Raw genomic sequence first — 27,549 nt, 5'->3', positions numbered from 1 at the left:
GAATCCAAGAAACAACAGAAGAGCTTCCTAACACATTACATTTTTTCTCTCCTCTCATTCTGTGATAAAGCTGCTACAGGGAACAACAGAACAATTCAAAACCACATTCCAACAGTGACATTTTGGCGCCCTTTTATTAATGTCTCAACTTCAGTATTTTTTGTTTGCTGAAATAATGCTAACACTATATGGACCCACCTCAACGAGATGTAAAGAGGATCAGCAGAACCTTGAGGAACTCTCTATGTGTTTCTTGGAAAAAAAACACATGAGTAACTGAGTACTGTAACATCTAAGCCATGTTCCTACAGGCCTAACCCGTGCACAGCTCTTTTCTGTCTACTAGTGATTATGCCTTATGAAACAAAGTCTGAAATTAGCACCTGAAATGGAAAGTTACATACCTTCAGGAGGGACTTAAAAATTTAGAGTAGTTATTTACATACAAATCCCTGTTTCCCAGACAAAGCCACAAAGCTGTTTCAAACAAAGTTGCTGAAGGAAAATAAACCTTTCACAATTAACTAGGAATGCAGCCATCCCCAGATACAGAAATGTATTGTTCACGTATCTTCACCACCTCGAAGTCTGGCTTTCTTCCATGCTGTGATATTTGATCTTGCAGAGTCACAGTTTCAACCTATGTTGTAAAAGTTGTTCTCCAGCGCTCTGAAGAACAAATATACAGCAAGACATTTGCCACATAGGTTATGGGGGAGAAGGGTAAACTGAAGAACTTCTTCAGAACTCCAGTGAAACAGAAGATCCTTAGAATCAAAAATGGATTGTTATCTCTCCTGATAACCATAAACCAGTAATCAGAGGTGAAGTCCTCTTCTTTATCAGGTCACTGGATTTGCTCCAAAAGAGTTCAGAAGCAAAGGACAAGAAACTCACTCAGAAGAACCTGGATGTCGCTAAGAGGTTAAACCATACAGCAGGAGCCCCAAGATCCTAAAACTAGACTTCTACCAGGCTTTGCACCACCCCTTTGCACTGTGGTCTGGTTTGACAGCCTGAACTGTATGTAAATGGAGTGCTGGCTCCTGTCCCAATTAATCTGTTTAACCACAGGTTTATAAAGTAGGTTGAAAGGATTTGATGCTAAATAAGTGTAAACACATAGTATCTTTGCTCAAAGTATCTCACTTTGCTGCTGCTTTAAAGAACAGTTAAAAAAAAATAATCCTAATTTGGCAATTGCACACATCTTTGCAAGAACTGACTTCTGCTTTCTTTAGGTCAGATCTGACCTCTCCAAGCTTAATTAGCTACACATTCCTTGGCAAACTATGTTATCCTTTCAGGATTCCAGGCCTATTTATTTTGGTGTAATCCCCATGAGAAAACATGCTTCATTTGCAAATTGAAACAAATCTCGCAGGGTTACCAGACAGGGAGGCCCTAGCAAGCAATGGCGGCACAGTTCCCTGGACATACGCCTCTCCCAAAGGAACACGCTACCAGCAAGGATTGCATTTGCTCAAGGCAACAAGCTGTGCACCAGACCTGCTGAACCTCAGAACTGCCGACCTTTTACATACATACATATATATATATGTTGGTGTGATTTCTCTGGGTTTCAGTCTGCTTCCAACAGCTGAGCAACAGTGTAAGAGCTAGAGACATTATGGTTCCCAAGATAGCATGAAAGCAATATTTAAACAATAAACTTAGGTTAAAATAGGGGGGAGTGATCTTTTTTCCTTAATATACATTATAGAGAAGAGGGCAATGTGGTGAAGGAGGAGGGCTCCAGAAGACAGCAATGACAGTCTCTTCTGCTCAACATCACAGAAAGATATAAAGACAGAAGTCACTTCAGACCTGTTGGTAAAATAATTAGTTGGGGGGATGGGGGTGTTTGATTTTTATTTCCCTAGAGTTGAAAACCATCCATCTGCAGGATGATTCTCTGCAACTCACTAAGGCCAGTTTAATGCATAAATTTGTTAAATAACAAGAAGGAAAGGAAAGATAGCTCTTTGAATGAGGCCACCCAAAGGTACATACAACAGTCCAGCACAGGCTGGGTTTCAGCCTGTGATAGAAGGTCTGCAAGAGTCATGTCCAAGAGGCTGAATGACCTCTCCAGCAGGAACTTCACCGAAATCCTTGGGGAAAACCGCTGGAGTACACTGCTCAGCATGTCACAGGAGGCCGAAGTAGCCCAAAGGGTTGAGAACCACGGCAGATCCACACACACACACTTTCCCGCCAAAATGTATTCTCATGCTGTAAAGACAGGGTCCATCTATAAGGCCCTAGTTCGCCTATTTTTGAGATTGAGAGCACTTTGTTGGAGGCTGACATGAAGGCACTGGAAGCACCTGAGTATTACAGTGTTTCTGACTTTCTTACATCACAATCTTGATTTTTCATAGCCCTATGGTCATTTTAACAAATTTCGCTTCTCTCAAAATATATTAAAACAAAGCCTTAAACATATATATTCTAAATATACCTTCAAATTTTGCGCTATTCAGGAAAGAGATAATGCAGCAAAAGGGTACAGAATGTTCTCCCTACGACAGGCTTAAATACATATTTAATCAAAACTAGCTCTCCCAAACAGGCAGCTTTCACTAAGACTGAACTTGCTTTATTATGCTTTAACTGTGGGAGGTATTTTAAATGTTTTCTTCAGCAAGACAGAATAAGACAAGGGAAGCAGCCTTTTAGAAATAATCACTAGTAAAATGCTATGAAGTGCTGTGTTATCACAAAAGTTGTAAAAGCAAATCCTAGAGTAGCTTAGACATTTCAGCTTGCTGATATAAAACAGTTAGGACTTCTGGGATAAGAGCTCAACCTTTGAAACACAGTACTCGTTCTCATTCTACATTTCCACAAAATTGTGGCTATTCATGATGATGTCTGTAACTCCATTTTCATTCTTCAATCAAATGAGCAAGGCAGCTCCTTGCAATCTGAGGCTGGGGTAACTCCAACTTTTTGAGATGCAATACTGCAAGACAGAATTCAACCAGCTCGTAGGAGTGTACACTCTTCATCAAAACACCCAGCAAAAGCAATATAGTATGACACAGCATTGGCACAAAATGCTACATGTAATTGGGACATTTTGCCTGCTAGCCAATTACAGCCACTGTTGATGCTCCCAGTACCCTTCAAGATGTTGCTGTTGCCTTTAGCTGTAACAGTGGATGCAAAAGCAATGTGTCTGGCGTAAAAGCTGAGAGCATCATGTATAGTAAGGGTAAACAACTTTCTATACCAGTAACTCTCAAATAAAGGAGTGGTATATTCTTGTAAGCTACTTGACTCCCATTTCAGAGATGCATGTGGCATAAGCTATATGATGTGGCCAGAAGAGCATTCCAAGAAGTAGCAGTGCTGGATGCATCATTCCCAGGTTCTTTGCCCCCATTTTAAAAGGATGACAAATGCCTTTCTACCTCTTTTCAAAAATTAAGCTACATGGCAAGTCTGTGTGACATCTCCTGTATCTATACAGGAAGGATCAGAGCTAGCCAGAGAACAGCTGGACCAGTAAAGAAGTCCTCCCCAAAATCACCCAGAACAGGACAGGGCATGGGAGTTAAAAACAAACAAAAAAAACCCAGCTCTCATAAAACATCTTAAGATTTTCCAGTGGAAAGTTCACATCTGTCATGAAAACTTAACTTATCCATATTTTGGTGGCGAATAAAGAAAAGCAGAAATTGTTTTGTTTCCTTCCCTCACTATCATCATCTTATCCTCTTTTCCCCTTGCCAACAGATTTATTTTTAAAAGAAAATCAGCAAGGAAACAAACAAACCTTGGAGTTGTACATGTACCAGCTGGGTCTTGCACAACACTGTCAGTTATCTGAAACAGTAAGTCCAAATGAGTGTTCTTATCTAAAAACACTAGCATACTTTAAAGTACTTTTTCATTTTTTGAAAGCTCCAGCAAATTAACTATCAAATACACAACACTCCAGCACAGCACTTCTGCTACTTAAACAACGCAAGGTTTATGCCCATAAAAAGCAATTTCAAGTCCTCACAACCCTCAAAGCCTTACAGTTCTGGTTGAATCCGAAGGTTTATTCATTGCACAGTTCACTACAATGTTATATCTAACAGAGGGCAGAATATTCTGCAGACAGGAGGATCTCCAACATACTGCTTCTGGTTACAATTAGGAAAAATCAGACTACCCCTTTGGGCTGTCAGTTACAGAACTCATACAGTAATCCCTCGGATTTTTGTTCTAGCCCGATGCATGCATGGTAATGTAACATGCTAAACACTGCTTACAAAGAAAAAAAATCCCCAAATTCTTCAGCCTCATTCAGTGTGTTCAGATGTATGGATTCCCACAAAAATGGGTCAACCACAGAGGTTCGATCACATAGTTGTCTCCTGGAAATAATATGATAAGTTTTAAGTCCTTGATTCCCTCTGCCCAAAATCTGAGAGGGTTAAGGAGAACCCATACTGAAATTATAAATAATAATTAAAAAAAAACAAACCCACACACAAACAACAACACAAAAAACCCACCACCAAATCAAAACCAAACTCACATGAACCCATTTGAGCAGCAAAGTCACCACTATTTGGTTCACTGCTGGTCATGCTAGTTTTAATCCACACTTTCCACAGTGCCATATTAACTAAGGTGTAAAAGGTGACAGTGTTTTGCTGATCTCAGAGCAAATCTTTTCCAGGTTTCTCAATGATTTTTAAAACTAAAAGAGCTTTACTTCAAAATCACTTAAAAATAACAATGAAATGATTGGCAAACCTCAGGCATTCAGGCAAAAAGCTTGTGGTATTCTGTTTGTGTCTCTTCCCCCCAAAACTGACTTTGTTTTTCTGAGAAAGCGTGACATGTTATCTGTAGAGCCTGAAATGCAACTGAGTGTTAAGTACAAAACAAGGGTAGAAAGTTCAAGAGAAACACTGTGTTTAAACTGCCACTACCGAAGTAGCAGCCAGCTCTTTAAAAAGTAATACACATTTTGACATCTTGCAAGTCTGGCTCCTGTTCTAATTTTGTGCTGTTTCAAACATTCAGAGGAATTCTTTCCACCCTTTTGAATATGCATGCTGAATTCCCTCAGTAGCAAGCCGATGCAGCCTGCAAATCGGGAAAACAAGAATTATCACCCTCAAAAGAGAGGTGATACTAGCAACAGCTTGAGAAACGGTAATATCCATGATATAGTTGCTTCCCTTTCCAAACTGACCAAGTGTAACTGAACATACTGGGCCAACCTTCACACCCATTTCAGTGCAGTAACAGCACCAGCAGTCCAGAGCAGACATTAGCAGGAACACAGTAACCTTGGAAACCACAGCGAATACTTTATTTGAAGAGAAAGTGCCTCATCACCACTCTGAAGAGTCCAGCCCACTGCTTACTCGCTTCTGCTCTCAGTCTCTTCCCGGTTCACCTTCCTAATGGAACTGGTAATCTAACAAGATCAACTAGTGTGCATTTATATTATATTCAGGATGGCTGGGTGTTGGGTGTTTTTCCCCCCAGTCCTCTTGCCTGGGGCTACAAGTCAAAATTCTTTCTGACAGCGCCACTGGAAGCCTGGAGAGGTGCTCCTTTACATACTTTTACTCCATAGCCCTGAACAGTAGGCACTGTCCCACGGTCGAGACACAAGATGCACTGCACACCGAGTGAGAAGTCACCACCCTCCTGCTCACACAACTCCAGCGCAACACACAGGAGCCAGACGGGAAGAACTTGTAAACAGAAAGCCTTCTCTCATACCCTTCTTAAACAAAAACAAATCAAAGAAAGCGAAGTCTGCACATATGAGTTTAAGATTTAAACTAAACTCCTGATACAGGAGGCATAAAAGTAAAAACAGGAGCAGAGAGGAAAATGTGTAAAACAAAATCAGGTTCAGTATTCTTAAAAGAGGACTAATAAAATACTTGGGGGGGGGGGGGAGTTTTGTGGTTTTTTTTTTCATCTGGACATTATTTACACAAGTAGGAAAACATGAAACTAATCCACAATTACCAATTAAACACAGGTTTGGTTATTGTATGACCAACAAGAACGCACTGTCCGTAACTCAATTCTGAACAGTTAATTGAGCTGTTCAAAAGATGGACCAGGGTGCACTGATGTTAAATTCAGTTAAAGGTGAATTTCTTACAAACCTCAGGGGACGTCCCAGTTACAATGAATTCCAGTGCATCCATCAGACTTCTGCTTACAGACAGGCCAGATTTGAGGGGGGGGCAGGGGAGAGGTACCTCACGTAGTTGCCTTGTTTGCATGTGTGTGCATGTTACAAAGACAAACACATATGAGAGAGGGAACATGAGCATGTGTATCTGTCAGCCACTTGGTGGGAACTACTACATTTGACAGCATTTCAGGAGTCCAAACTACATTTCAGGATGGTAAATGAAGCCACAGTCCATGTGACTTGCCTTGCAGCTCTTGGCAAGGATGATACACTGCGTGCCACCGCTTTCCCTCAACCTTACACAAAAGGCAGAAGGATCTTTCCTTCTTGCTCCAGAAAACACACAAGGAAAATTGTCGTAGGGCAGTGCACCGTATACTTCTCTCCCAAGTACCCATCCCACTGATTCTCTCAGCAGGGTAAAGCATGTGCCCTGGTGGCCCCCCAGAGCCCGAGTCTAGCCCCCCAGCCCCAATGGGGCTGCCCCAAGCATGCACCAGGCTCCTTCGCAAACCACTCCAAAAAGTGACACAAGTCACTAGAGCCTTTTGAGAGCCAATACAGCTTGCGCTTTAAATGTCCAAACTGAAAATACCTGACCAAGATCAGGCAAAGTATACAAATATATATGGATAGGAAGTTCTTTATTTTCACAGTACAAGTCAGACATGCAACCCAGGACTAAAATGAACTATCACTCCTCGCTAATTTTGATTGCTGTGATTACTGTCATTCTCCCTTCTAAAGTGTTGGTAGTCACGGGTTTTACAGTCATTCAAGTTAAATTTTTTATATATTTCCATGCATTTTTCTGTAATCATGTTCATATTTTCTAGCCTGTTAAAGAGACTAAGAAAGAAAAAGATTAGGGTATCCAAGAGACTATGGGTCTGGGGGCAGCAGGGAGCCTTCCTTCAATCCTCTTCAATCAGCAGCAGCTTAAACAGCTTAAAGAAAGAACAGGGTCAAGGGAAGAATTACAGTCTCTCAAAATGCCTAGAAAAAAAGGCATTAGTAAAAACATACCCTTTAGGAAAAGTAGCAGGACAAGGTGTCACGTCTGAGTTTACACATAATTAAAACAATTCTGGTGGCTTTTTAAGTGACAAAATGCTAAAAACCATATATCTGTTACTTCTCTACAAAAAATAAAAGAATTTGAAAGTAATAAAGCATTTGATCTACCTTTACGAGCATTCTAGTGGCACACTACAGCTCAAAAAGTAAGTCTAAACAAGGATTTTGGACCATTAATATAAAATTCTGAAGTTCTGGTTAAATCTGCAGTCCACTGAGATTTAAGACAGCTTCTTGAAAGGTGAAGACGAAAGTATGCTGAATCAAACCAATATATACATAAATTAATCTTACTGGAACTGGAAAAAGCCACAGAAGCATCTGCCTAGGATACTGGTTTCTTCAAAACATCATTTCAGACTAGCAAAGAATCAAACATTATTATATAAAGAAAATGCCTTTTTGGCTTAAGCATAGTAAAAATATCTTCCAGGTTGAGTTAAGGACACATACAATGTTCACTAGGCAAAGGCATAAAGCAGGATCACACCTGATTCAGCAGAAGACCTCAGCAAATACTTAAGCTTTTTTGTAAGAGCTTGTAAGAGAATTTAAGCATTTGCTTCCAAACTTTATAAAATCAAGTCACTTTTCAAGAGGGAGAATTAGCATATAAGAAACAGGTCAAGAAAATACGGTCAAGCGGTTCGCCCTCCTGCTTTCAGCCTTCCCACAGGACAGGAGATAGAAACTGGTTTCCAAATTCCCAGACTTCAGAGCACAAAGTTTGGCTAGAGTCACAAGATGATGCTTTGCAATGCCCCAGCCCTACACCACATACGTAACTGACAGAGCAGAAGAGGAGGGAAAACAGTATCCCAGGGCAAAGAGCTAAGTGAAAGCCTTGTGGTGGGACAAACCAGCATTCCTACAGCACACACAGACACACATACCCCGAAACAAAGGGGACAAGTTCCCAGAGCAAAATGCAAAGCAAAGCCCTGGGGCATTAGACATGCTGTAGTTTCAGAAACCTCAGGGAACACTACTTAGATATGTACATCTGAACAAATAGCCACACAGAAACATTTCCAAGTTAAACACACACGGGGTGAGGCCATACAAGATAGTAATTACCTAAATGAACTGGGATTGGTACAGGAAAACAAAATTCTTTCAGAATTCATTCTTAGGATGTTTTTCAGAGTGAAAACAAAAGTGTTCCCTTTAAAGAGTGTTTTAAAATACAGTACATACAGGAATAGCAAACGCTTTCCTCTGGAGTGGTTTCCTGTCCCCATCACCACTTTAAATTAAAAAAGCATGGATGACTAAAGAAAAAAATAAATATTTACAGTAAATTGAGACACTTTTATATGCTGGTACAACATAACAATTTGAAAGTTTGGCTTTAGTTCTAAATAAGCGTGCTGCAAAACCAAGCATATTACAATAGCTTAATATATGGAAGGTCAATGACAAGTCTGTGAGGGCTTCCCATGGTCACAAGAGGCATCACTATGGTCCAGCAAGTTACCACCACCCCAGTACCACTCAAGCAGGGCAGCATTTTTAGGCTCTTTCTCTATCAACATGCCGAAAAGTATGGTTCATCAGGCCTTCTTGATGAGCACACATATATGTCAGCAGGATACCAGCTCACTATGAGTATGTACAGCCAGAATACTGGAAAAGTCACATTACAGATACAACCACGTGTCTTTTATTTGCACGCAGCAAGTTTCTGAGGCCAGAGCACCAGAGCTGTCCCAGCTCAGCACAGCCCACGCACAGCACACTGATGGGCGCAAAAGAGACACATCAAGCAGCTCGCTGGCAAAGCAGCTGCCCCCAGAGGCTGCACCAACACCAAATGCTTCGCCAGTGCCCAGCGCACACCAAGATCCCTGGTGTCGCACTGGCAGGGATGCAGCAGACCATTTCATGAATAGGTTATGAGAGTTCACAGAGGCTACGAGAGTTTAGGGGTGTCTTTCAGAGCAGACTGACCAACCAGCCCCTTTATGGCACAGCCCGCGTAGAGCTCTATTGCCCAGGTCACGATTAGATCACTTCAGTCCTGAGTAATCTCACTGCTTTTCATCTGATCAAACATGCCTGGGAGACTTGTTCACATATTCGTTGCTCTCTGCGTGAAATACTGCTTCCTGACATCTGTTCTGAATTTGCAGATTCTTAATTTCTATTAATTCATCCCTGTAGCCACACACCTGCCCTCCCCTCCAGGGCTAAATTGCAAACAGTAACCTGACAGAGATGGATATATCTCTTCAGGTCTTACACCCTAACATACACTATGTTCACTTTTTTGTTTGTTTTTCTTTCCACAGACAATTCCAAGACAGCTGAGTTTGAGCTTTTGGTGCTTTTATTTTTTGGGTAACTTTCTTTACAGCTCATCCAGTTTTCACACTGGTATCCATCCACACTGTCTAGTGGATTTATGCTATATAATCTCAAACGTTACAGTCTTTCTGCAACTGATATAATGGCACCAAACACAACAGCCTAAATTGGTGCAAGCTAATCTCTGCTCCTTTTCTTTTGTAACTTCAGATTTTCTTCCAGTTGTGCCCTAGGTTTTGAAACATTACTACAATGCTTGCCTGCATTTCTGATTTTGTACCTGCTGTTATGTCAGGGGCAACTGGAACACCCCCACAGAACTGATTCAGGGTTCCAAATGTGAGTCTTCCTCCATTTGTACCTTCTGATCAAATTCAGAGTCCACTTTACTTCCAGGTCTGCATAAACTTTACGATCACGTGTGATTTATATAACAAGAAATTGTTGGTTTTCAGTTGCAAGCATACTAGTGGTAATGGCTTAACAAACTCCTGAAAACCTGCATTGTAGCACTGCCAGAGTAAGGCCTGAGCTGTGGTTTTTACCTAAACATATTTATGACATTATCTATTTTGGTATGGGGCTTTACGGCTAGACTTGCATCTAATAATGCTTTTATGAACACTCATGACCCCAGTAGTCTTTCAAGTAATGCCTGACCGTGCTGGTGCATTATTCTTTTCCAAAATGACTACAGGATCTCAAGTGCAACGATCTTTGTTCTCATGCACACTCTTTTCACGTGACTGTCAGCTGACTAACTGCTGACACAGTTTGCCTTGGGGGATCTTTAACTAATGCAAAAAGTTACTCCCCATAAGCTGTGGACAGGGTAGTTTGATATCAAACACAGGGAGCAATACTTGTCTTGAAGGTAAAATACATTTCAGGGAGAAGAGGTAAATTGCGAATCAGCTGGAGTCCATGAAACTCTTTCCACATGTGAATCTGAATTCAGTGCATACGATTATGGGTTCGGGTATCCTCAAGGTTGCCTGCAACATCCTTAGGTGGTCTTATTATATTCTCAGTCCATCTTAAAAACTACTAGAAACATTCCTGCTTTAAACTAGTAACCAAATGAAAATACAGAGGCTGTTTTAAGCAATAAAGGCAAAATTCAGATCTGAATCAAGATGAATGATGTAACAAGATTATACGCAACATTGCTGTAAGCCTCATATAAGTAGCCAGAAAAGACTCTCAGAGAAATTCTGAGTTTAAGCTACTTGATGGCTTACTACTCTGAAAATCAGAAAAAAATCCCTTGTAATAAATAATTGATTATTAAATTTGGTGTTGTTCCCATACCTTATTTTCCCGTCTTCTATAATACATGCTAGTAATTTCTTCTCAATTATTTTAAAACCATAAAATATACCAGTGCCTTGATGACAGTTATGCTACTATATACTTTTGGCACTCCATATATTAGTCTTTTCAACACTCAACAACCAAATGCCAGAGAGCATGAATAGTTGAAATATAGTTTCTCAGTTTTAACATAAGGCACACGTATGAAATTATTTGCCTCCAAAGCAAGTTTAAATAATTTCTTACCACAGTCTCCAGCATCATTTACATACCATCACTTCTGGAAACTCTAGATCTACGTAGCACCTACCCAAGCAAATCTACAAGCTACCAACTTTATCAACAAACCAGATTCTTCCCCATAGAAGTTGGTAGAATTCCATACCACAAGTGCTATTTGGAACACAATCAATTACATCCTCTGGTCTAAGAAAAAGTACTTCTGTCTACTGAACTGTTTCCCTTCTACTTCTAGACCACCATTATATAGTATTACAAATAATTTTTGAGTGTATATAGTTGATGAAAACCTTCAAAAGGTATTACCTTACTTGGAAACTTAATTACCACTGCATGTACTTTATTATCTTATTTAATGAAAAAATGAAATTCCACAATTATACAGCATACCACATACACAGGGATTTTCACATGTGCAAGTACCATTTTCACTCAAAATGGGCGATGCTCAGCCAACTGACACTTGGATTTACTAGAATTTCCCCAAATGACCTGACAAAACTCCAAGTCCTTCACCAAGCAGAGATTCTCCTCTTGAATTTAGTTCTATTTCTTGGAAGCACTGAAACAAACAAACCCTTGCACAAGGCCAAACATCAAGTCAACAATACAGTTAGGAGGACTAGATCTGTGGTCTCCAGAAGCTCAGTGCTCTAGCTATAAAAAATAGTGCTGTCTTCACAGATAGCGAGTACTAATCTAAAGTTTTAGTTAAAAGCAAGGAATATTATTGCATACAGGTGGCTCTGGTAAAACAAAGCCCTCTGAGGCTCCTAGATTTAGGAGCCTCATCACTCTGCGAACATCTTTGATTTACACAAATCGAGGGATGGGAAAATTTGAAGCTGTGTGAGACCATGGAGGTACTGATCTCACCAGGGACCCAGAGAATTTAGAAACTAACAAAAATCTAGCAGTGAAACTGAACTGGATAGAAACTATCTGCAGTAGACACTGAAGATAAATTAATAATATATTTATAGTTTTCATAATCCAGTGCCAAAAGTTTCCCTTTAAATCTCAGTTGCTATAAATATTTTTAGATATGTGTGTGTATACGTATATACACCTTATTCACTCAGATACATTTTTTTCTTTTCTGTAGAACTGTGTCATTTGTCTTTTACCCACTTAACCATCTGTTTTCAACTTTAAATAGGTCCTCCTGCGGGAGAAATGAAAAATTCAACCACTAGTGCAGATGTTTTGACTTGCATAGGGACCCATTTTTTTTTATTAATAGCAAGAAAAATAACCCAGAAAAAAATATTTTTTTAACAGCTAGGCATCTGATTTAAGAATCATCTTACTCTTAATTAGTTGATACACTAGTCTCAACTTCAACTACATGTGGATCAACAGCAAGAGAGGAAAATAGATATGCTTACCTTTTCTTCACATTTCCTGTGGCAGGCATACTTGCAAACTAAAACAAAAGCAAATAAAATATATGAGTAAAAGAGTGGGTGGATTCTCCCCTCCTTTTCTTTAGATCAGCTATCTACTAGAGATCTGGTCAAACTCAAGCTTGTATATATCAAAGTATTTACATACTTCAAAAACAAACAAACAAAAAAAACCCTAAGAAGACATGCATTTAGTTTTTACCCATTCCTGAAAGATTAATTACAGCAGTCTTATCAGATTTGTGCATTCCATCAGCTTATGATAACACATGTCTGGTTACATGGCTGATTATCTTGACACCTACCTACGTGCACTGGAAGTGTTACCACCCAAACAGCACAGAGAGTAAAATCAAACTGTTCCCAGCATAACCTGTGAATCTCAGTCGTACCAGCAGTTCCAGAGACCTAAGAAAAGCAGGGGGACTTCACGCCCACAAGAGACCATGACTGTTCAGACTATAATTTCTGACTACAGTCTACATGGTGTTGGAAAGATTACTTCCAAGAAGTAAGCACTTTCTTTTAAATTCCTGCTGACCTACGAGCAGGAAGGGATGAATTGTACCAGCAAGTTTAGATTCAGCAAACAGCAATTAAAAAGTGGCCAGATGAGCAGCGATGTCACTATCACATAACAGCATTAATAGCTACACTCCGACACAGGCCGGGCTTAATAGATTTTTCCATTTATATGCACTTTCTTCTTTACTCTGAAATGTGCTTTATTTCCATGCAATGTCTATCCTTTGGGTTACTTTCAGCCAAATTGCATTTAAAATTTAATTTTAAACATATAAATATATATTTTTTAAAAATTAAGTTTCAGGAAAAATTTACTTATTCCATCTCCAACATCAGTAAGCTGCAGAATACCACAGAGGTTTAACTCAAAGATTAACTAGGGCCTAACCTTAAGACCACTGAAGCTGAAAGCCATGCTCATTTCTCGGCACTTCTACCAAGAGAAAGATACTCTACAGCCCGATCCAGCAGGAAAGATACAACTCCCCAGATGTGAGGTCAGTAAATACATGACCACGCCCATTTCAGATTCAAGCGCATCAACTGCTGAATGAAAAAAAACCCGTGCTCCCGTCACTTCTCAGGGGAAAAAAGAAAGCAAGGCTTAGTGACCCATTTTCTTTGGCAATCTTGTAAGTACTACCTTCACTTGTTTTCCCCAGGTATAAGTTAGGAATGAGTTCTTTGTTCATAGTTCTTCACAGGATCAAGATTCTTTTTTCTAAGAAGTTATTAGTGTCCACACAAATACCCTGCTCTATCAGCACTGACAACAATCAATAACCACATACCACTTACAGACACTATCAATCTTAAAGCAAATGGAAGATGGCTTTTAATCCATGAGGAAAATTCATTTGCTTGCAATACAGCATGGGGGATGCCTAAATTCATTAAGTAATTCCATGCACCGAAACCGTGTATTTAGCAGAATCCATATTTTAAATCAGCATAATTAGCTTTGACTTTGCAAAAGCCTAACAGATGCTCTAAAAATATGCGTGCATACGATCTGCTTACTCTATAACCTACTTTGAGCTCTCCTGCAAAATGGTTAAAATAAAAAAAAGAACTAAAAAAGACTATTAAAAAAAAAAAAGAAAGAGAAAGACACACAATCATAAAAAGTAAAGGTTAAAACAGTAAACCTGTCAGGCAGCCCTGGTATTACAGACAAGGTTCTCATCTTCTTTACTGACACTTAAGCCTAGATTTCTGGGAGGCAACATGAAATACAAGCCAAAAAGAGACTTCATTCCATAACAACCTCCATGATTTTGCTACTGGCTCATGCAAAATCAAATCACAAATGTCACCGATACACAAAATCCTTATTAGAGACATAGGTAACAGTAAACGCAGCCATTGTGTTTTCCCAGTTTCCATGTCATGAAAAGCCAGTTTACTGCTCTTGTGTAACACAACAGTGCTGTCTTTGCTGGGAAGAGACCTCTGGAGTCAGGTGTGAGTTTAGCCTGGATAGCATCGAGACCAATGCTGCAGCATCCCATTCAAACTCGTACGCAACACAGAAATAAGGCGCACAAACTCCATACATCACTAAAGGCAGAACACTTCATGGACAAAGCTCTGCTGTATTTGTCAGACTCAAAGGAAACAAAGACTAAAGCCTCAAGAGGTAATTAGTCACATACGCATCAGGCAAAGCTCTCTGACTGAAAACAAACCATGTGCTTTTGCAGGTATTTAAATCTATAACATTCTGAGGATACAGTTGGTGATTCATCCATAAAGACAGCTTAGCTCCTCCTCAGCATCCAGAAATACCCTATTCATACCTAAATCCACCACTTTCATGGATTAGACTGAGTTAAGTCATTACCTTCTCTCCCTCACTGTCTAATAAAGCTGATTATAATAAAACTGGATAGAAATAAGCGCTCTGAAATGAGATCACTGGCTCTCCAGATGCTGGGAGCAAACAAAGCATCCCTTTGTAGTCAGGGGCAGAGAGGGGATTCTGCCCCGTCCCTCCTGGGTGAACGCTGAAGTGCTGACTGCACACATTATTCCCAAGAGGCACGGCCCAGCACGGGAACAGATCCCCAAGCAGAACAGACCAAAACACCAAGTCACTTCTCTTGGCAGGGCAGAGTTGCACTAGTCGAGCAAACCTCTGCCCAGAAAAACAAAACTGAGAATGGCTGAGCCCATTTTGACAGGTGGTTCTTGGCATTTACCAGGTGCTCAAGTGTTCAAAGCACTTCACACCACCTATGTATGTCCCACACAGGTACAGCAAGCATCACAAGTTTTCATTTGCTGGTAAGGTAACCTTTTTATGTATATAAGCACCTATTTCAGTATGTGTGTGTGTATAAACATTTACAAATTTATGTACACATGTGTACACATCTATATAATGCACATGTACACATGTATACACACTCTAAAAACCACAGGAGTCCCACTTGCAGTAAACATACAACCACCTGCTATAATAAACTGAGGAAAAAAAAGGCAAAAAAATAGAAAGGCTGTTAGCATAGAATGCTGCTTAGGAGTTAACAACTGATTGGAAGAAAGTATACCTTGGATCACTAACCTGCAGCCAATCTTCAATCTCTACATAATAATTACTACCAACGATTTTAACGCTAGTGTGGTGAAGTCATAAAAACATACTTAGAGGTTGTTTTTAAAATACAACAGAGTTAAGTCAGAGTATTTTAAAACTAATTTGTCCTTCTATTTTCTTGTCTTGTCTATTTCCTGCACCCTCCATCCAGAAGGGAGGGGGAAAAAAATAGAGAAAATATATATATACACACACACAATTGTCAGCATTTGAAAGAAAGGTGTCAAGATACCATGAATTAGGTATAAGGAAGAAAGCAGGCACATGCAGAAAGAGTGAATGGAGTAAGGGCTGTGCTGCAGCAGCTACAACTCTCCCAGCATGTGAGCACAGAAGGAGCGGAGATAAGCACTGCTGCCTTTCCAGGCACAACCTTTCACAATGAAATTCATACGGTTTTCTCCACTACAGCTGCTGACATCAGGAACAGTGAGAGATCCCTTCACCAACACCAGCAATTGAACTACTCGCGCACAGAGAAAAGTCAGTCTGCTTGGAATTTCATTCCTCAAAATTCATCTTGCCACAGCTAACGCTACTGCATCGCCAGACTATCCCACCCGGATTGCTGCACCTCTCAGCCCAAGGCGGGTTTTATCTCAGCCTAAGCATTTACAGTACTCACAAAGAGATGGATTACCTCAATCATTAGATTGCCAGAGAGGCTGAATCACGTCTCAGTGTGCCAGCTGTTTTTATGGGAAGCCTTGTATAGTCGAGAGAGACACTTTCAGAAAATTTCTAAGGCCAAAAGAGCTATATTACACCACAGTTGTGCAAACCGTGTCTTTTATAGCGCAACAAATATGCAATGCAAAAACACACAGCACAACTAAGCATACACACTGCACATCAGCTGTTGGAAAGTAACATGCAACTTACAGTTAAAAGACCTCAACAAGCAGCTTCCACCGAATGCCGGCATTCTTCAGGCAAAGCTTACAAGTGAAACAGCACTCAGCTCTTTTCCGGACTACAGCCCAAGCGTATTTGAATTTAAAAATGTGCCTGCAACACAGTCCGGAGGACTTAATCAATGTCACACTCAGCAAGGCTACTTCAGTTCTTCAACTGAACAGCTGAATGTCTGCATCCCACACATCAGCTCTCATCAAATACCAGACTTTCCAAATTTGTGTTTAAGGATTCTGGCATCAGTTCCAAGAACAACTGTCCCGAGCTGGCTGGTGATGAAATGGAGGCCAAGCCATATTTAGTCAATTTACTACACTTCAAAACAGTTCTTAAACAATAGCTCTGAAAAAACATGTTTTTAAAAGGGGAGAAAGAAGAAGAAAAAAAAACCAAACCCAGACATTTCTCTGCATCAAAATGAAGATGTGTTAACTTCTGCAAGTTAATAATACTGCTGCCAAGGTAAAGACAAACAGATAAGCATAGTGATCCATATTTTTCAGACATAGGCTCCCAAATTTTTGTGACATGAAAAGTTCCGCTTCCTACATTCATGCGTGTAGGATGCTCTCTGAAAACCAGTAGCGATATATTTACAGAGTAAGAAAGTACTTCTGCAAACTAACCACAGAATGATTTATGGTTTACCAGGAAAAAAAGCTTAAGTTTTCCTCTGTGTGGTAAGGGCTACTCACCTTGTCACACCTTAGCGCTTAATGGACATACAGTATGGCTGTATATATTCCACACAAGCATTCTGTCAGACTGTATAGGCAGTGACTATTAAAACATGACTAGTCTATAAAGACAACCTCACATTTAACCACAGCTTTGATTCTCCATGGTGGGTTTTTGCATGTTTGTTTTTAAGCAACAATACGTATGGCAAGGGTACAAACAAGACAATGCAGAAATCCTCTTGGGGCAGAAACAGGCATATAAATAGAGAATCTAAAAGATATAACTTACTTTACTACCTTACTAATCTCTAAGAAAGATCACTTGCCCCAAAAGTATATACTATACAGCTCCTGATACTAATTTTTACCCTCCTGGTGACAAATAATAAATTAGGACCCCGAGCCACAGGCCTAACTGTTGGAAGGTGCTTGCTTTGCCCCAGCATCTCCAGCTCAGCTTCCCCAGACAGACACATGCTACTAAAGCTATTTTTTGACAGTCATGGAAGAGTCCATGATGATCCACAACAAAAATCTTAAACCAAGTATATAAAAAGACTTGTGTAATTAAGACTTTTGTTTTTTTAGTTCCCAATTTCAGCCTTCTCTCTGAATAGCAGGGGAAGGTGGGTGTCCACGTCACAGGAGGGATACAGCCCAGCTGTTTCAGTAGCCGGGATATTGATGCCACTACTGAGCAACGTCTCCCCCCCCCCCCCCCCGCAATAAATGCCTCGCACAGAACCCCAGGTCTGCCACTGGCTCTGAAGAAAAGGCATTTTTCCTTTTCTCATAAACCAAATCAAGATGTTTTAACAAATGCACTGCAACGCCACCACAACAGGCTCTTTTCCAGGCAGAGCTTGATACAGAAAGACACCCATAATATAATGTCCCCAAAGGAGAGAACTGTGCAACTTGCTGGCCATTTAGATTTTGACGAGGGATTGGTAACATCGTGATAAGATTATTACAAAAAACTCTCACCAACACACACAGACACACGCTTTTCTGCTGACCTGTTCCTACCAGCTCTGCAGCGATTCAACTCAAGATAAAGATCCAAAATGAAAGTGGTATGAAAAACAGACACATGGAAATTATTAACTGCAGCATTAAAAATAAGATGGTATGCAGTTTTGCACGGGGCAGAGATACCTTTGGGTGGGGGAAAGAGTCCTCTGGCTGGAAATATTGGGCTTCAGCTTCAAAAGTGAACACTTCTATTTTTAAGAAGTTAAGAGTCACATGCCAAAAATGTTGCAAGCCTAACAGCCCCGCTACAGCAACAACATCTGCTGGTGCATTTCCTGTGCCTCAAACATTTTCCTAGATTTTCTTTTGTTCTTTTTTCCGTATTCAGCCAACCATTGTCTCTTCATCTGAACACTGCTCCCAGCATTTCATGACAGGGACTGCAAACATTGTTTTTGAAGATGAAGGCTAAAAGACAGTTATGGGAAATTTATGCAAAGCTTCAGCATTTTTTAGTTGCGGTGGCTATACAGTGAAGAGTGTTGTGAATGAGCTTTCCCACAGACGAAATATTCCACTTGCTGTTGCTAACAGCAGCAGTGGAAAAACCTTTATTAAGACAAAAAAATTCTAGCACTGATGCTGCAATAGTATGTCTGTTCTTTCTTTACTCCCACCTTTCCATCTTGTAGAAAGAATCCTGACCACCAAGGGTGGTGGGGTTTATTTGTTTGGGGGTTTTTGTTTCAGTTTTTGTGGTTTGTTTTTTGGGGGTTGGGTTTTTGGGTTGGCGTTTTGGTTTGGTTTTTTTTTTTTTTTTTTTTGGGGGGGGGGGCAGCCACGAGTGTTTTGGGGAATTTTTTTCTCCTGTGGCATTTATAGTCTGACTTTATCAGTTTAACTGCATCCTGCAAACTCCTGGGTGGTTTGTTTGTTTAGTTTTGTTTGATTTCCCATAGATGCTGCTACAAAGGCAGAACATCAGCGTAGTGAAAATGTTTTCACAGTTTTAAAAATAAAGTACTCATACAGTAACTTTTTCCCATCTTTTTAAGCTACACTTGTACATCAGGTAGGAAATAATTAAGCCTTAATCCAGTTCAGAACCAAGGTTATTTTTAGCCCTCCTCCCTCCAGATGAACAGATAACCCCAGGTTGCAGCATTTAATCTGCAAAACCATTTTCAACCAGACTATGGTTTACTGTAGCCAGCAACCCACATGAAAAATGAAAAAAAAAATAAAATAATTAAAAAAATAGCTGGACTGCCTCCAGGTTTTTCTAGCAGCTGCATACAGCACAAGAACTGTAAAATCTCAAAACACTGTATGCCTCTGATGGATCTTGAAAACATATCCTGCATAAATTAGACTAGGAGCAAGGATCACAGAAAAATAAGAGATTGGCTTAAAATGGGCAGTCTTCAAAATAAGAAAGCTGATGTTGTTAAAAACTTTATTTATTAAGTGGATAAGACCTAGTGGGCCTGGAAATTTTGATTTACAGCTCATTCTTAAGCTCCTACAGAAAACGTTCAGTGAGAAAAACCTTCACCAGAATAGAAAGCAACACAGGCTACGCAAAGGAGGTCATCAACATGACCCTTCAAGTACTATACAGTTGTAGGCATGTTTTCCAAGAGTATTTTTTAAACCTCATTAATGACAAGATGGGGACTCTGCATAAAATCAGCTGACAACTCCCCCTCTTACCTACTTACAGGGTTCAGATCCTGAATGTGACTAAATAGAGTTCTCCCTGTAGCCCCACTCAGTTTCTTGAAGCTTCCTCACGTGGTCAGAACAAACCCTTCAGCATTATTTAAAACAGATTTCTTCACCCATCTCTTATTTAAACTTTATCTTCCTATACATATTTCTGTCTCCCATGGTAGTTCTCCCCCCTGCCTTGTTTTGAAGCCAGTTAGAAGTGTGAGGTTTTAGCCAAATGCATCAAGATTTACTTTGAGTTTCCTTTCCCCACATGGCATATCAAGTTCATCACACTCGCATGATACATTCTATGATGGTAGCATTTCATTTCAGTGTTTTGAGTTAAGAGTGGATAATTCTAACATCAATTTACCCTTAGGAATTTTGGGTTCTCCTCAAGTGGGCTAAGTTTATAAAATTGCAGGTATAACAGATCACATAGCAGTCATTGGTTTTCCTGGAAAAAAACACCGGGGAGGCCACAGGGGATCACAGTCACTCCACACTTTTTTTTTTTCCCCTCTTTTTAATTTATTAGCTGTAATGAATACAAGCTGCAACTTTTTAGAAATCTTAGTAGCCTGAACTTTAAAATACATTTTATAACTACAGATCAAATTCTGGTGTGATTAAGCCAGTCCTTATGAGGTACACAAATAGGGAACTCATGCGTTCACTACAACTTTCCGAAACATCATTTAGTATCTGTGACGCAGCTTGGCTGCTATGAACATTAAACATCCCACTAGAGGTTTTTGCCTTGTGTATTTCTTATTTTTAAATTTGTAGGAAGTTACCTTAGAGATATCTGCCAAAATTCCTCCCCCAGTTCCCACTGGGGTAGCAACATGCCAAAGGATTTCAATTTTACAGCTTCTCTCAGCTCCAGAGAGGGCTGTGCTCAGCTAGGATGCTTATGTACCACTTGCGTAATGTCTACTAATTACAGTGGCTTCTTCTGTATCTCTCTAAGCTCCAGTTAAGGCTTTATTCATCCTTCCCTTTCATGTCTTTGCTGTTGTTATGCACATCGCTTCCGTGTTTCGCTATCTAAGCTCTGCACTGAAATATGAATGCATAGCTTGTACAGCTGTGTTAATTAGAGCACATTTTACTAATCCAGTGGAAGCTGCTATTTACAGTGTGCACCTTTTGTCTAGAGAAGAGGGGCTGACCTTCCCAGGCTTCTTGGTGCCACAGATGGGCTGCAGTCCACGTTTCTCTTTCCAGCCTCTCCCTCCCCGGAACAGTACACTCTGTGTCACTCATGCCCAGGTCAACATCCACCCATTTCTGAGGGATTCCTAAAAAGGCTTCTCTGCCACCACTAGATCCTCCACATGCAGCCTCCCTTGGATATCCTCCCAGATGTCTTTCACAAACAAGGCTGACAGTCAAATGAGGGTTTATAGCAGAGCCTGGGTCTCTACCTAACCCAGCCTTGCTTGGGCATTCTGTAATCCCTTGTCCTTGGGGTTCACAGGTGCTACAAAATATTAATCTGCTCTAGGGACAACAACAGACTCCACTCCTTGTCCCACAGCCTGCATATCCTAGTTTACATTCAGTTGTCTGTCTGTCATATCATCAAATGTTGGTCATTACTGAAAACACACAGTACCAGCAGAAAGAAATTCTAGGTCTCGTTTGCTCACAAGCTCATATATTCTTTTAAATATGGTTACGTTATAGCTAGGTTGAAATTACAGTCAGTATGTATCTTATATACAATGTACTACAAGATCAATACAGGAACAGATCTCATAATACACCCATATAAGTGCCTAGTAATACAGGATCTTATTTCACAAGGATCACTCCATGGAAACCAGGGTGACACAAACACCCCTACCCCACAAATACACACTACGTGCTTCGCCATTTAGAGGCAACTGTAATGCCACTGGCCCAAGCATGATACAAATTCCTTCGGCATTTCTAGCTTTCTAGTTTGTCCGCCAGAACTGTGACCACAGACGTGCTTTGCACATTATTAAGATACTACTTATGTTATTACTGAACTTAGCACTTACTGATAGAGTACATAAAACCACCTGCTATCATAGAAGATTACATATGCATATATTTACACACAAAGTATACACAAACAAGCCTTAAGAACAGTTTGTCAGCTCCAAGTGAGCCCCAATATACAAACATATTTTGTCTTGCCAGCAGCAATGAGCACAATACAGAGAACTCTTTGTATCAGTTAACTCCAACTATCCCAAAATGAGACGTTAAAGTGAGCAGAAGCACAATCACAAACAAGTAGGTGAATTTCAAAGGAAAATATCAAACCTCTTTAAGAAGAGATCTAGCTCCGACTGTCTTCAAATCCTGATCTATGATCTGTAAGCAGCTAGAAGCTCTCTATTAAACACAGATACTGCAATTTGATGAGGAAATGTACTTTCTACTATCACTTCATGCTCCATACTCGAGGGAACAGTTCAGTACTTACTCTAAGCCAATCAACACTTGCATGAGACCATATGTTAACATGACCTACAAGACAGAAGTTATTATACAATTACTTTTAAGAAGGTGAATTGTATCTTTTATTACACTCAGCTTGCACACAATACCATGGTAAGTGTTTCTCTGCTCACAATATAGCTAACAGTACCTGCCAATTAAATGTAACACCTCTTTGGCTAGCATTTATACATGGTTCAAATAGCAGGAAGAAAACAAAACTCAGATCTAGTCAAACCCAACAAGGAAAAAAGCCTTAAATAGTAAAAAAAATTAGGAACTGAAATTCTACAAGCATTCCTACTGGAACTGCTCTGACACATATTCCCAAAACCAACACTTTCATGGGTAGGTTAGATTAACAAAAAGATAACCCAGTTCATTCCAACTCCCATTAATTGCTTTAAGTTCAAAACCTAACTCATGGAATGCTTTGTATTGCATGCAAAGCCTCACCAGCAGCACCTAAACATAACTTAATCATCAGCTGGAGGGAGGGGCATTTCACCAACAGAAATGTATAAAGTATTTCAGTTCTTTATGCTTATTTCACTCACCAGTGCTCTAAGAGCTAGGAAATAATGCTGCATTATTTAGAAATACTTTAATCTCCCAGATCTGGTCTACAGTTTTTAAATTGTCAGATAAGTACTTTCTAGAGATTGGGAAGAGTCAGAGCATCTAAAAAGCTATGTGTTCTACACTTACAGTCCTTTGGTCACAACACAACAAAGATAAATGATAATTTTAAAAAGCAAACAAAGAAAGTAAAATAGAAATAAAAAAGAATTTCACATTTTTCATATATGAAATATAAAAGAAATACAATAAAATAGAAATTCACAAGGATGGCAGCTTGTTTACAAATGAAATAAGATACTGAATATTCAGTATCTAGGGTAAGTAGCTTCAAAAAGCAAAAAAAAAAAAGTTTAAAAAGTAACACTGCAACCCTTTGGCTAACTATGTAACTGTGCCTGCTGAGGATGTATACCTGCTTAGCCCTGAATTCAATTGAACTGTGCTGCAGGGAAGATCAAGCCAGAGCTCAAAAGCATTCCAGTTTGAGGCAGTGCCGAAGAGACACGGGGAGTCATGTGGTCCTGGGCTTACTGCAGAACGTGCAGGTACTGCAGAAATCTATCCACAGCTGTTTGTCCTTTCTTCAGAATGAGAAGCCACATCCAGAGACAGAGCCCAGCTACAAACACGCTGACCAGGCAGGAAGGCAGCCAGGAGCCTCACCTTCTGCAAACTTGCCTTTCCTTCTTGCTACTGTTTTTGCAGAGCTTCTTAAAAATAAATTCACGGGAACCACGTATGGTTTACTGAGGTGGACTGAAGTATACAAGGACAAAGGGACATCACCGTTCAAGCGTACCTTTCAGTCAATTACTCAGTTTTCATAGAAAGCTTTTAGGCACTGCGTTCAGACCTGGCTACCAGCAAAGGACACGTTTTGCAAGACAGGGTCAAACGCCACCCCCTCAAAATGACTGCCACATACTAATGGAAACTTATCTAACTAACACAACATCCAGTCGTGGGGTGGTGCGTTTTTTTTCTTACAACAAGTAGATGATTCATTGCTAAGATAAACAGCAAATACCACATAGTGACCAATCCGGAGCCTTTCCCTTCCTCTCATTTCTCTTGACACGTAACTTTCCTTTAACTGATAAGATATTATAGTCTAGAAGGAACCTGCAGTCTGTACAAAGAGCTATTATTTTCTGAGGAGAAACTGTTAAAAAGCAAGATTTTCTCATTAATACACAAAGGAACTTTATTTCTTCTTAACTGAAGGCTTTTCTTCTCCCTCCCCTCCCCCTAATGCCAACTTGCTCGCTTCCACTCAGCACCATCAGGCAGAATCTACCAGAAGTAACCACACCAGGATTTGGCTCTGAAACAGCTGGTTTATTTTTCTTCATATTAACAGAGTTTCACAGTACTAGGGTACACTTAAAGTACTGCAGTGCTGGCAAGGGAACAGACAACTTTTAGTTCTAGGTTTCCCAAAACTCTGCTTTATAAAACCCATGCTGTAAGTTAAAATACAAATGGGTTCTTATTTAACTGAAACTACTTGGAGCCATCACTTCACTCTGTGCAACTCCTGGTGCTCCCATCCTACAGGTAAGTATCAAACAAAGTAAGTATCAAAGTGTACCAGCAGCAAAGGATGGTGGGTCTGCCTGGTGCTCTCATCAACAAAATGGGCTATGTGATGCTATCAAGGGGCTCCCTCTGAAAACTGCACCCAGAAACCTAGATAAAATGACCCCAGCCAGACTTAGACAGGGACACATGCATCACTGCCATGAATGTGTTGGTTTGGGGAGTGTGTTGGAGGGATCCCAGTAGGAGTGATTGTAGAATTTCAGTTCCTCAGTTTTTGTTTTTCCTGAAAGCTTTTTTCCTAGATGGTTTGAATATAAGTGAGTTTTGCTTTCTTCCTGATACTTTGAACCATGCATAAACGCTAGCCAAAGAGATGTTAAATTACATCAGCACGCACTGTTAGTTTCTGTATTTGAACCAAAGCTATTACACGCTGGGGAAAAAGGAAAAGTTGCTCAAACTCATCCTAACCTCTGACCTGTTCACAAGAGACGCAATACAGCTCTTGGCACCTTTGGTAGGTATGCACACTGACACAGCTTTGGTGAATTTAAGACTTCCAGCTCTGGGCTGGGAGAACTCAAATCCAGAGCAAACTGGCAAACATTTGTTTCTATTCCCACCCCCAAGGCCTTTCCCTTTAAAGTACTGATTCTCTCCTGGTACGGTGCTTTTTACACTGAATATGATCAAGAGGGTCTTCAGGCAGCTCCTTCACCAGGCTTCCTTCCAACAATACTATTTCTGCTAAGCTGAAATCAACTAAACCCCAAGAACTTTGGAACCAGCCTCCAGAAGGACAGGCAGAAGAAATATGTTAAAGAAATACACATACAACTACCACTCCTACGATGCTAACTGTAATGCTGAACAGGTGAAGTATTTTACATTTAGTTGTTCATCTGCAAAGTCTGCACCTTAGCTCAGGAAACGGCCACGTTTCTCTCACATCCACATCTCCCACCTCCCTCCCAAATCCTCAGAAGGATCCTAATGTGTTCAAAGAATATGGGAGGGAGGAGGTGGAAGAAAGAGATCCATCTAGAGCTGGGAAGTGCTGCAAACACCTCTAAGTGAAAACAGCAACTACACTTCAGGTGAGACAATAATATTATCTCACTAGGAGGTAAACCACGCATGTGGCAAATAAAGAAACTCTTTTATTAACATGGAGTAACAGGAGTTGAACATTAACCACGCTAAACCAGTACAGGGAATCAAAACCCCTGTTCCTGGACAACTCACATAAAGGACCAATTGAGCTTTCCCAAGGTTTAATTCCACCACAGGTATCCCACAGAGAAGAGGCAAGCATGCTCAGTTCTACCCAGCAAGGGAGAGGAGAGAGGGAGAACAGCAGCCAGAAGCAGGCAGCAACGCCAGAGGCAGCTGAATCTCTGCAGTCTCTGCATCCAGGACAATCTCTTTATTGTTTCTGTGAGTGATTAGACCAAAGTACTAAGGATTAGACAGAGCATAACACAACTGGAAAAAGTAAATAAATCGATGACTGCTCTTGTGAAGTTTTGCAAATTAATGCAGAGAAAACCTTCATGCCTCAGTGGACGAGGGTCACACAAATCCTCATTTGGAGACTGAATTCCAGAGGCATCTGTCACCCACTCTGCACACATCCCTCACACACTCCTCAGAGAGCCTCCACAGGCACTGCCTTATTCTGGAACCTGCCTGAATAGCACAGTAATAAAAGCACATCATTATACAAGTCCAATTACCTACTACAGCACCCCATTCCCTGACAAAAGCTGGGAACATGATTGTATAAAGGAAGGAAATAAACTGAGGTAACATTTATACTTACTCCAGGAAGAATCCCAGAAACATGGATTCTTTGAAACTTTATCACTAATATAAAGTTAATTTCCTTTACACAGCAAGAAAGTAAGCAGCAGATCATACATTACTCACCTCTGCAGGAAACGCCTTGGCTATCAATTACTTCTTTGCAGATCCCACAAATTTTGGATTTCTTAAAAGACTTGGTTTTGAAGATGTGAGACCTCGAAGCTGTTTCTTGAGGCTGGAAGCAAGGGGAATAACATCAGACCTTCCCTCAGCTTCTGAGTCATAATTTTAAGTAAAACAGACAATTTTAAATCAAATATCAAGCAGTAGTGTGTCAGTAGTACAACAGTAGTATGTCAAAGTGCTTTTGCTCACTTGTCCTCTCATCCTCACTTAATAACATAAACTTTCCAGTCTGAAGTGTGGGAAGCAACAGAGTGTGAGGAACCCCTTGCATATCAGGACACAGACACTACAAGACATTTTACATCATAACTTCAGAATTCAGTCTATCACTTACCTTTTAAGAGAAAATACAGAATAATCTTTATGATACGAACCAACAACATTCTGACCTAAGGTCCCATCTACATAAAAACTTGCATTGGTTCAGCTTAAACTAGTTAAAAATTATGTAAATAATGTTCTATCACAGTAGCCAATTTAACTCATATGGTGCAGAAGACAGCTTGGGCTTTTAATTTAATAAATCAAAAGTATCCATGCAAGTTCACTTTGGTACAGATCACAAACTCTAAAAATCACTTTTGCTTCTTTCCTGCGTAAGAAAAGCACAGTAGTTTAATATTTCCACAGAGTATCACAGTAACTGAAATATCATGTTAAAACATAACGCAGTAATGAAATTTCTAACTGGGGACAGAACTGCAAAAGTCAATACCATATATGCAATGGATATTACACGGCTTCTGTAACTTAGGAAACACAACAAAGAGGGCTACCAAAAGCCTATGACAGAGTCAGTATCTCCTCTGGAAGGGTCTATCAACCTTCACTTTCATTGGCTGACTTTTTGGAAATACCAGTTACCTATGCAAAACCAAAAATATAATTCCCCAGACCATGAAATTCCCCAAATGATTCTTCACATTTGTCATTTTAATTTCACATTTATCGTCCTTAAATTCAGTAGCGCAAAGGGGCTCGCATTCAACACCAACACCGGCGCTGAGCTCCAGCGGCACAGGCAGCCAGCAG

General features: G+C 40.2%; 1 protein-coding gene across 12 annotated transcripts in view; it reads right to left on the bottom strand.

Moving 5' to 3' along the window:
- The window catches only part of TNS3 (tensin 3), a 281,293-nt gene that overhangs the window by 142,408 nt on the left and 111,336 nt on the right, over window positions 1-27,549 (bottom strand). For 8 of the 12 annotated variants that reach the window (XM_056338690.1, XM_056338693.1, XM_056338703.1 and 5 more), the window contains exons 3-4: window positions 26,455-26,566; window positions 12,499-12,536 (exon numbers count right to left, since the gene is read on the bottom strand). In XM_056338690.1, coding sequence (XP_056194665.1) covers window positions 12,499-12,536; window positions 26,455-26,566 — 150 coding nt within the window. Of the gene's footprint in view, window positions 1-12,498; window positions 12,537-16,522; window positions 16,609-22,387; window positions 22,432-23,395; window positions 23,799-26,454; window positions 26,567-27,549 lie in introns of those variants that run through there. The other 4 variants (XM_056338700.1, XM_056338698.1, XM_056338699.1 and 1 more) reach the window with 3 other exon arrangements.

This window comes from Falco biarmicus, chromosome 4, assembly GCF_023638135.1.
Source record: "Falco biarmicus isolate bFalBia1 chromosome 4, bFalBia1.pri, whole genome shotgun sequence".
NCBI classification, from domain to species: domain Eukaryota; kingdom Metazoa; phylum Chordata; class Aves; order Falconiformes; family Falconidae; genus Falco; species Falco biarmicus.
The sequence above is the reverse complement of the archived record's forward strand: the minus strand, read 5'-3'. Positions and strand labels throughout refer to the sequence as shown.